Here is an 11,852-nt window from a genome sequence, read left to right on the forward strand (position 1 = left end):
ACCTAAGTCTTATACGATCTGCTGATGCTGTTTTAGCTTGTTGGGCCTTGGTGAATTTGCTGGAAGACCAACCCACTGAGGACATGAAAGTTGTGGCTATTCGTGCTCTACAGAATCTTGTGTCATGCAGCCGATCAAACAAAAGAGCAGTTGCTGAAGCTGGCGGAGTTCAGGTTTTACTTGATCTGATTGGTTCCAGCGATCAAGAAACTTCGATTCAGGCAGCAATGTTTGTTAAGCTTTTATTTTCCAACAATACAATCCAAGAGTATGCTTCAAGTGAAACTGTGAGGGCTATAATTGGTGAGTTCTTTTTTTTTTTTGTACATTTGGTTTTATGTACTTGTTATTTTGTCTAAAATCTAAATCCATGATATTAAATCTGGTGTTGACTGAAATATGATCGAGTTATTAAGGGTGCCACAACCGCATTTTGAACTAGTGTTGGCCGCATTTAAGGCATCATGATCGAGATTTAGGCAGCAACGAATGATCCCATGATCAAGTCTCAAACCGAGATTTAGTACCATGGTCGTACCCTTTACTTCTCACAGCAGTAGCCTTCAACCTTTACCAAGTTAGTTTTTGTAGTGGTATGTTTAGTAGGACTTGCCTGTCATGAGTTGAATTGTTTCGAAAAGCTTTGCTAAAAATAGTGTATAGCTAGCTGGTAGTCATCTAAGATATGCACATGGTTTATTTTTCTGTGATAATAATTTTGACGCTAGTCTGGAGATACAGATGATGAAAAGGATAGAAACTCATGCATTCAAGGAAACTGGGATTAAGCAGAATTCAGGAATTTTTAAAATTGAGGGCATAAAAGGGGGGAAATGAACACATGAGTAATATGTAAGGTGTTTTTCCTATGTTTGGTATCAGAGTAATTATTGATCCCCGTAATCTCTTACCCTCATGAAAGGGTAATGATTAATTGGGTAAAAGATTACCTTAGTAATAATTACCCTTACCAAACCTATTATCCAGGAACTCATTACCAAGTAATTAACTTCACTAGTAATTATCTCCCAATTAAAATTTACTTCCAAACTATTCCACGGATTCCAGGTTACGCAACTGCTTTTTGGTCCATCTTAGTCGTTGTGTTGGGTCTTCCAGGTCTCAGAATTAAGAAAATAAAATTTGGGTTTGGGCTGTTGGAGTTGCTTAGTGGACCCGTAATACAGGTGTATAGAACAAATCACCCTCTACACCTGGCAATTATTTTCGTTCTTGGTCATCCAGGAACAATCTCTGTGTTGATTCACACATGGTTGGGATGCTACATTCATCCAACCTTTTTACACTGTCATCCTTTTGAGGCAATGAAGTGTTGGTGATTTAAGTGTAATTACCGGTTCATTTGACGTAATTAAAGATTGGTTCAAGGATGGGTAATTTCTAAATAATAAAATGCTAGTTCAGGAAGTACGGAGTGTACGCTTGCATAATTATTTACGGGATTACGGAATAATTTTCGTTCGAATAACTTTGGAAATTAATTAATTCCTGTCGGAATTTTCTAAATCCAACAGAAAATCTGAAAGGTTGCAACCCTTCAGAATTCATTCCCCTTTCCCTCTGCTTTCCCATTCTTCTCCTCTATAAATAGATTTTGAGGGATAGAAGGAATATACAGAAAAATATAACTTCTGCATTCCTGAACAAAGAACACAAACTGCTCAAAAATACTTCTTAATTATATCTCTGTATTCTGTCGTACAGAGGGCAACCGTCTTATCTCAATAGAAAGTTCGATACAACCCAGGCACTAAAGTAAGGGTCGAATTGTTCTATTAGGAAAGCATAGCGATTCGGTGCGGTTTTTCATTATTGTCTTTTCAGTTCGTGTACAATTTCCTAACATGAAGTAGTGATGTTGCCGCTGATGGTTGAGCGGCCTGTGCCTTTTGTTGATTCTTTTCTTTCCATGCCCGAGTGTCCAACCATTAGATCCCGGCTTGTTAAATAGCTACCGGCTCGTTGTTGTTTCACAACGTACTGTTTTAGAATTTCTTCTGAGGAATTTAAAACGCGAATCTAATGAGTATGTCAAAATGCAATTTGTAGGACAGAGTAGATTGGGTTTAAGGGAAATTTTCAGGTGATGTGGACACTGCACCGTTGAGAACAAAGTGTATCGTCCTGAAAGGAGGGAAAAGATAAAGAGTGAAATGGGTCAATGGGAGTCTAAAAAATGGAACCATATACCAACCATCCAAGTAGGCAATTATCTAGAGCCCGTTACCTTAGGGCTCAGGTTTACAATATCTGAACTGCATGCTCAGCCTACAGATAGATCATTATTTTGTCATTAACTGCTTTGATAATTTCACTTTGCTGTTTGCATATTTGTCTTTGTAGGTTGTATCCACTGGCCCTAATCCGGAGTGGAATGAAATTTTTACATGGTCTTTTGAGAGTCCTCCCAAAGGCCAGAAGTTGCAAATTTCTTGTAAGAATAAGAGCAAAGTGGGAAAGGTAACAAGGAGCTATCTTTCTGATATAGATTGCACAACCCAAGTTCACTATGTTTTTCTTTTAATAAATTTCTCCTCTCTTAACATTCTTTGATTTGGCAGAGTTCATTTGGTAAGGTGACTATCCAGATTGATCGAGTCGTGATGCTGGGAGCAGCTAATGGGACGTATACGCTGGTTCCTGAAAGTAAGAGTGGCGCCTCCAGAAATTTAGAAATCGAATTTCAATGGTCTAACAAAGCTGAATGATGAATCTCTGGTTACGTATATAATTGACAAAGGTTAACTTTTTGGTAGTGTACTTATTTCAGCTCGAGTTACAATTCGGAACAAAGCGTGAATTATTTGCTTCTATTCCTTGCACCTTTTGCCTTTCTATAGGATTATTTGTCATGAAACTGTAGAGAGTTCAGATGATCACATCTGTATTTTTGGTAGCATAATACTGCACATTATTTACTTATTTATAGTATACGTGTATAGGACTCGCTCGTATATTCTTAATTTCTTATGTATTGCAATACTAGCACTTTACACCAATGATTAATTGTATTGCATAATCACCGAGCTTGTATGTTGAGCAATCTTGACAAACTGATTTATACTTGATATGTTGTGATACTGATGTATGTATGAAGCTCAGATGTATGCTTCCATTGCTTGCTCAAAATCTCAGTCCCACGAGAAGGTCAAAGACGGCATAATTTCAAGGCTACCGTTTTGATCATAATTGTTCCGAACTGTTCCTTCATAATGCTAGCTTCCTGGATGATGAACATTTTGCATCAAATTACTATCATATGGGCAAAAATAGATCTCGGCACAGCAATTCCGGGCTGAAGTTGTTGTGTGCGCTTAGGAGCCGATGCTGACAATCTTTAGCAAGTTTCGACCACAGTCGCTTTGGTAGTCTTTGAGAGCAAAATCTGAAGGTCATAGCATAATACATCCTTGAAATGACTTCATTACACATGATGTCAAAATTGAAAAAAATTGTTGGTAAGCATCGCAAGGTTTCATATTAGTTGTGGTGATTACAAGTATTCGAAATCAAATACTAATAAAACGATAAATCATGTCTTTTACGAAATCCCTTGTGGCAAGTGCATTGCTGGGTGAAATACAACTACGCCTGTACGTCTAAATCTCGCAATTGCACGGCACAAAAATATTCCAGCTAGATTGTGAAATTGTAATCGCGAGGGTGGTCCTTTAAGACTGAATTTGAATGTTTCCGGCAAACCACTAGATAAAAAATAAATGCCCTGAATTGACATTACCTTGCCATCTTCTTCAGTTCTTCTACAGATGGCGATAAAAAATTCGCAAGTCCTCGACCAATTTCACTACACTGTATATTTCCTACTCCGTATATGATTAGAGTCTCTGAAACCCAACTGACTGAATGCAAGTTCAGCCGTTCAGGTGGTTTCCTTCATATAGTAGCTCACGGTGTTTTCAAGTATACCCGAGTTCTTCGCATGAAGATCATTCATTTACATAATTACATGTAGTGGAGAAAGTACCCCGCATCATGTTTAGCTATAATGATGAGGACGACTATAAATCTATACATTGTGATGAGCTAGATCTGTTTTTTTTTTTTTTACATTCTATTTCCGCTGTAAATGCCTTCAAATTTTATGTCATACAGTAGAGTGGCGTTGGCTGGTATATTGCAGTCTCCTACACAAATAAACGCGCAACTGTCAGTAATCAGTATTGTTAGACTCCAAGAGAGACCATAACTATAGCAACATGAACTCTACTCAACTATGAAGCATTTAGAAATTTAGTATTTGCCTTTTTTTGGCATTACAACATTCAACATTAGCCCGTTACCTCAAAGGATCAGTCTATATGCGGCATTATCATGCTGGAACATTAAGTTGTTAGCAGATGACTCATAAATGAATGCGTCGAAATTTGCATACAGCAATCAGTAATGCACTATTTGCATAAATGAATAAGGGTTTTACTAGTGCAATGTAAGAGTTACCTGAAAAGCAACCAGCAGGTTCAGGTCCATATGCTAATAGTGGAGGGATTCGGAGCTTACGTTTCCCACCTGTGTAATGAGTCCGACATCAAAGGTCATTAATCCAAAATTTTAAACCACAAGAACTCCAATGGTGGTATATTTCAACTAGAAAGATGTCTTTGAATGCATACCAACTTGCATTGGAGGCACCCCGTCACCCCCGAAAATCCCTTGATCCAATCCCCTAATTACCTGAAAATCATGGGAATATAAGCTTACCGATCACACGAGTCTCAAATATTTCTAATCAAAAGTTTGCCAGTACTAGATTAGTTTTAATGTAATTTCCTGACTCCGCCAATGCCTACTACAAGACTTATCAACCTTGAACCTTACAATGCTAGGCCCTGGGCCTTAAATCCTCACCTTGTCACATGAAGTATCATCATTCGCCTTTTGCCTTTGTTAAAACGTTAATACGTCTACAAATCATTTTAACTACAAAACCCAATCAACTAAAAACTGATAAGCCTTAGTAAAAGAACGTAACATACTTTACCAACACCAATGCGCATAGTGAGAGGTCTACCGCGTTTATAACTACTATCAAACACAGTTTCATCTGCAAACCTTGCAGTATAATGCACCTGTAACACAAAACACAATTAATAAAACAACCAAAAAAAAAAAATTAGGAAAGAAAAACAGCAAAAAAAAAAAAAAGGAGCAAAGACATTGATAAGCTCATTGTAAGGTGCAGGAGGTCCAGAACCAATAACAAGGTCACAGTAACCTAACCCAGATTGCGCTACATTCATTTCACAAGGGGGTTCAGCCGTCGTCGCGTAATACTCAATTCTAGTTGCATCTGCAAGTGGAGAAAATCCCATTACTATTGAGGCTGCTAGTGTTCCTATCATTCCCAATTTTAGTGACTTTTGCATTTCTGTTTTGGTTTTCGATTCGGGTTTTAAAGAGGATTTGAAGGCTTGGCAATGGGGTTTGGAGTGCTTAAGAGTGGTGCTTGAACTGGCCTTAACAATGGTGGATGTTGGAGGTGTTGTAAAGGTAGTGCAGAATGCCATTTTTTCAGGTCTGTTTTTTTTGTTGCTGGTTTAGTTAGTTTCTTATCCAAAAGACTTGATGATAGTTCGTCATCTTTCATGTATTGCAGGGATTGGTCCTTTGTGTTCTGTTATCATCTGGTATTTTTGTCAATTAGTGTTGGTCATGCTAGAGGGGGGTAAATGGGTCATTGAGGCCGGATTTGGGTCATCATTGCAAGTCGAGTCATTCCCGGGTCCATGTCTATTGGGTCACTTTCGAGTCGAGCCATTTTTGGTCGATTCCTTTTGGGTTGGGTCAATCTTGTCATGTTAGGTCACTTTGGGTCTTTTTTTTTTTTTTTTTTTTTTTTTTTTTTTTTTTTTTAAACAAAAGAACAGTTCATTAATAGAACGCCTTACGACATTTACAAAAGATATGCATAATCGAAAACCAATCTATTGAGACCAAAGAAAAGTAATTCTCTTATAAACTAGGGATCTCAAAACACGATATAACAATTCGGCTCGTCCTCGTATCACTATCTTCATGCAACTTTTGATGAGGGGGTCGTTCGATTGATTCATTATGAGAGAAAATTTAACTCTTAGTGGTTCCAAAGATCGTTCACAAATAAGTATCCTTTGAAAGAACACGCCACGAACCATCAACCAACTACTCTTTTCTATATTACCGATGAAACTAAACACTCGAATAAATGGTAAACCCTCGAAATAAGGGACTAAACACGGTTCTCACCAAAGGGAGACTTTTATTGACTAAAAGATATATAGATATTTATACTATTGATTGAAACATGAGACTGTAACACCCCCATCTACTAAATTACCTTACCAAAGACTACCTTAGCACATCAAAGTGCTACCATCTCGGTTACCCGAGGTAGTATGCATCAAAGATACCATAATGAAACAAGAAATGTAAATAATAAACTTTAACCAATGTTATACAACCGAAATCTCAAATGAAGTAAAATACAACTCGTCTCAAATTAGACAAATAATAGTCTACTAAACAACAACGGAAGCTAAAGTGTAAGTCTCGACGGCGTCCCATCCAAATCCACAAGCAAGCTCAAACATCAACACCGGTTAGACTCACTGCTCACCATTTGCCGGAAATATCAAATAGATCACCACAGTTTTGAAAACATTGAAGGGTTAGTACAATTACACAATTAATCACAATCACACACAAGAATAGGCAACTTAAGATAACACAATTCGTACTCCAATAATCCTCCAAACTTCATAGTCACAAATGGCTCTCATCGCAACGAGTAGCCGGATTCCTATCGCAACAGGTAACCCACCCGTGCCGATGCCAAACCGCAGCGTGGCCATCAAATCCCTGCAACATTGCAATGAGAGAACCCAAGTTCATTAATGCGCACATCCCCCTTGTGACGGGAGTCTCAAGAGGCGAAACAAGGGGGTGAAACCATCTTCCGACATAGCTCACAATGTCCAAACCAACAATTCCGATAATCACAATCACAATACACAATACTATAATCACAACAATCACCCAATGCAATTAACCATATTATTGTACTGTGTAGGGAAACCCTACCTTATTCTTAAAATCCAAAAGCAAAGCAAGACGGTCTAGAACTGCTCCTTTACGATATCGTCACCTATACAATGATATACATGCAACCCAATCAAGATCTATAACTAATTACTCCAAATCCCCCAAATGAACCCAAATTAGGGTTTACATAAACTTCTAATAATAATAAAACTGATTAGCGATGATAACAACTTATTAGTGTGATTGGCACAGAAATAAGAATCCCAAATGCTCAACGATCAATCAAACTTGCTTAGGAGGTAATTAATATGATTAGAGAGGTAATTAGAAATGTTTTAGGTTGAAAAAAGTGATTAACGAATTGCCGTAGAATGTTTTATAAGCTCTAATTATTTTAATCAAAATCGTGTGAATTACTCATCCCAGACCGGACACTCGGTAGAGTACCGAGTACACTCGACCAAGTACACTCTAATCGACCGAGTATCACCTACACTCGATCGAGTGCTCCTAAGTCAGTAGCCTGACACAAAACACCCGACACTACACTCGGTCGATTACAACCTACTCGACCGAGCACTCTATGCTAAGAAATGTGTAGTATTACAGTCTTCCCTCCTTAAAAACGAACTTCGTACTCGAAGTTCATACTCATACCTGCATAAAGTACACCTAAACTAGACCACCATGCCACATAACTCGAAGCAAACCCCCCCCCCCCCCACTAGGATCAAAAAACAACCAAAGATGCACAAAATCCTGACACACTACCAAAGACACAACCAAAACCGACCTCAAAAAGTCCCAAAACGTGCGCGATCATATTCTACCCCGTTAAAAGAATAAGGTTACGACCCCGTAACCAAACATACCTGATCAAAGAGATGTGTATAACGCTCTTTCATTGCCTCTTCCGGCTCCCAAGTGGCTTCTTCCATATTATGATTAGACCATAATTGATGCGTGCATTATATATAGGCATTTTGTACTTCATTTGCATGCATTCCTATGCATATTTAGTAGTGTTTAGTTACGAATGTCCCCCGAATAGTCTACTTTAGTTTGTCTTGTATTATTTGCAGGTATGAACCGGAGAGGAGAATAATCAAGCTTAAAACATGTCCCTATGCATGCATTTAGGAGATGAGTTGAGTCGGAGCTTGGAAACTACTAATTGGTGATGCGCGTAGAAGTAAAGAAGCTAGGCGAGCAAAATAAGAGCTTCATATTACTAGTGCCTACTTTGAAGAGACATATATAGAGTTATATAAGAGATAATAAGGTGATTCGAATTGGATATAAAATCTTATCCTCTTAGCTTTCCAACGCCACCAAAAACGCCCGATTTGACCAAGTAACGAAGAAATGGCGGCCGTTTGAAGTTCAGTGCGTAAAGCAGGAAGTACGCGCTGGAAACCACTCGATCGAGTACTATAATGCTCGATCGAGTACTTAATGTCCTTGATCGAGAGGTGCCTTTTTGATAGTGCTCGATTGAGTACTTAATGTCCTCGATTGAGAGGTTTTTGCTAGGAATTACTCGATCGAGGAGTTCTAATGTCCTCGATCGAGTACTTTTCTATCTGACGCAAGATTTTAATATCTTGTTATCGTTCTTAGGTTTAATAATTGTCTTTCCTATAAATAGGATAGACGTGGTTTAGGCATCTCTTTCATATCTCAAAAACCTTACATTATTTCTGGTTCGATGTTGCTCTTCTACTTTTCTGGATCTCGTTTATGTAATCTTTCTCTTACTTTCTTACTCTCTTTCTATTTTACTTCGTATCTAATTCTCTTTTGCACACTTTTATACCATGTTTGTTCTTACTCTTTCGTTTTTGTTTTATTAGTTGTTATGCGTAGGTAATTCCTTAATGCTAGGATTAGGGGAGCCATGATAGTATAGCAATGATGCGATAATTTGGTTTAGGAGGTTTTATTGTGAGAATTGTTTGATAGCAATATAACTGTAATTATTAGGTTAAATGCATGCAACTGAGGTAATTAAATTGGTTAAATTCAGACCTAGATCGAGAGATTGGAATGAACAGACCTGTTATGAGCAATAGACTACACTAATGAGGGCGAGAGCTAAGTTAGTAGTATTTTAGGGCGGATAGTGGACCGAGAGGACCTTTCCTTTACCCTTCTCACATCAGACCGACCGACCTTAATTTTAGCAGAATTGTGTCATATCGTGGTGAACCGACATCCTAGCATATTTCTCTCCTTTTTGATCTTAGTCATTTTCACTCTTGCCATTTTATTTGTTATTGCTTTAGTTTAGTCAAACAACTCACACCCCCCGTTTTGTGACCATAGACAGACTAGAATAACGAGTAGATAGTGACCGCCTCCCTGTGGATACGATACCCGACTTACCTCTGCTGCATAAGTTAGAGCCAGTTGGTTTTATTTTTGATAGGGTTGCGACAGCCGTGTCAAATTTCGGCTGTCGCAACCCTATCAAAAATAAAACCAACTGGCTCTAACTTATGCAGTAGAGGTAAGTCGGGTATCGTATCCACAGGGAGGCGGTCACTATCTACTCGTTATTCTAGTCTGTCTATGGTCACAAAACGAGGGGTTTGAGTTGTTTGACTAAACTAAAGCAATAACAAATAAAATGGCAGGAGCGAAAAGGACTAAGATCAAAAAAGAGAGAAAGATGCTAGGATGTCGTCGGTTCACCACGATATCACACAATTCTGCTAAAAGTAAAGTCAGTCGGTCTGATGTGAGAAGGGTAAAGGAAAGGTCCTCTTGGTCCGCTATCCGCCCTAAAATACTACTAACTTAGCTCTCGCCCTCATTAGTATAGTTTATTGCTCATAACAGGTCTGTTCATTCTAATCTCTCGATCTAGGTCTGAATTTAACCAGTTTAATTACCTCAGTTGCATGCATTCAACCTAATAATTACAGTTATATTGCTATCAAACAATTCTCACAACAAAACCTCCTAAACCAAATTATCGCATCATTCCTATACTATCATGGCTCCCCTAATCCTAGCATCAAGGAATTACCTACGCATAACAACTAATAAAACAAGAACGAAAGATAAAGTAAGAACAAACATGGTATAAAAGTGTGCAAAAGAGAATTAGATAAAATAGAAAGAGAGTAAGAGAAATATTACATAAACGAGATCCGGAAAAGTAGAAGAGCAACGTCGAACAAGAAATAATGTAAGGTTTTTGAGATATGAAAGAGATGCCTAAACCACGTCTATCCTATTTATAGGAAAGACAATTATTAAACCTAAGATACGATAACAAGATATTAAAATCTTGCGTTAGATAGAAAAGTACTCGATCGAGGACATTAGAACTCCTCGATCGAGTAATTCCTAGCAAAAACATCTCGATCGAGGAAATTAAGTACTCGATCGAGCACTATCAAAAAGGTACCTCTCAATCGAGGACATTAAGTACTCGATCGAGCACTATAGTACTCGATCGAGTGGTTTCCAGCGCGTTATTCCTGCTTTGCGTAATGATCTTCAAACGGCTGCCATTTCTTCGTTACTTGGGAAAATCAGGCGTTTTTGGTGGCGTTGGAAAGCTAAGAGGATAATATTTCATCTCCAATTGGAATCTCCTGATTATCTTTTATAAAACTCGAGATATGGCTCTTAAAAGTAGGCACTAGTAATATGAAGCTCATATTTTGCTCGTCTAGCTTCTTTACTTCTACGCGCATCACCAAATAGTAGTTTCCAAGCTCCGACTCAACTCATATCCTAAATGCATGTATAGGGACATGTTTTGAGCTTGATTATGCTCCTCTCCAGTTCATACCTGCAAATAATATAAGACAAACCAAAGTAGACTATTCGTAGCTAAACACTACTCAATATGCATAGGAATGTGTGCAAATAAAGTACAAAATGCCTATATAAAATGCACGTATCAAATATCCCCAAATCAAACCTTTGCTTATCCCCAAGCAAATTGTATGCAACTAACTAACGGAACGAAATAAAAACTCAGAGCTAGCTACAAATGCCCACTTAAACCATTTTAATGCAAGCAACTAATACTTATAACAAAAACTGTCAGATGCAAACGAGTTGTAAGATGTTTATAATAAAGTTGAACCGTCGACCTTGCAAGACCTTTGAAAATGGACTCTCATGGGCCACTCTTCTCTCATGAAGCAAAGGGTAAGCATATGAATGTAAGAGAGAAAGAAATATAGTCGCTCACCTAAACTACGACCCACATAAACATGCATGCAAATAATATGATAGACAATTCTAGCTACCGTACACATTCATTCCAACCAATCAAGGTCCCGTCACAGCCGAGGGCTTATAAAAGTATGGAAAAGTGAGGTAATGGGTAAGAAGGGGCAAAATATTTTGGGAATGTGAGGTAATAAGCCAAGCTAGTAACCTAACAAAACCAATATAAACAATATCCGCTTCATAACCATCTAAAAACTGAAACAAAAATGCCATTTATTTCGGCATACAAACTCACTCAACCAAATACATACTCCTTATAAGATAAAGATAAAATATAGGAGCAAAACCAACTTTTATTCAATCTTTTATTTAATTTTTCTTCCATTTTTTTCTTTTCTTTTCTCGGTTTTTTTCATCTTTCTGTTTTTTTCTTTTTCCAACTTCTTTCATAATTTCATTATCCTTCTTCTTCATAGATTACCAACTCCAAATCAATAAAATATAAACAAAACTTGGCACGATAAATTATATACCGCAAAAACATACACTAAACTAGCTTGACAAGGCAGGCTAAATTTGGATGTAGTAAAGGGTCAAAA

General features: G+C 37.8%; 2 protein-coding genes across 2 annotated transcripts; one reads left to right on the forward strand and one right to left on the reverse strand.

The window, feature by feature from the left end:
• On the forward strand, nt 1–3,042 carry LOC141634153 (protein CELLULOSE SYNTHASE INTERACTIVE 1-like). Its single transcript, XM_074446432.1, has 3 exons — nt 1–303; nt 2,365–2,481; nt 2,583–3,042. Exons 1-2 carry the CDS (start codon nt 84–86, stop codon nt 2,382–2,384), a joined length of 240 nt encoding a protein of 79 aa, XP_074302533.1. The 5' UTR covers nt 1–83; the 3' UTR covers nt 2,385–2,481; nt 2,583–3,042.
• Nucleotides 3,043–3,854: 812 nt separating this feature from the next.
• On the reverse strand, nt 3,855–5,687 carry LOC141634152 (photosynthetic NDH subunit of lumenal location 4, chloroplastic-like). Its single transcript, XM_074446431.1, has 5 exons — nt 5,196–5,687; nt 5,016–5,108; nt 4,653–4,713; nt 4,480–4,548; nt 3,855–4,166 (listed from the first exon to the last, which is right to left on the reverse strand). The coding sequence occupies exons 1-5, from the start codon at nt 5,544–5,546 to the stop codon at nt 4,087–4,089; spliced, it is 654 nt and encodes a 217-aa protein (XP_074302532.1). The 5' UTR covers nt 5,547–5,687; the 3' UTR covers nt 3,855–4,086.
• Nucleotides 5,688–11,852: the final 6,165 nt, after the last annotated feature.

The sequence above is a fragment of the Silene latifolia genome, chromosome Y (genome assembly GCF_048544455.1).
Source record: "Silene latifolia isolate original U9 population chromosome Y, ASM4854445v1, whole genome shotgun sequence".
In the NCBI taxonomy this organism is placed as follows: domain Eukaryota; kingdom Viridiplantae; phylum Streptophyta; class Magnoliopsida; order Caryophyllales; family Caryophyllaceae; genus Silene; species Silene latifolia.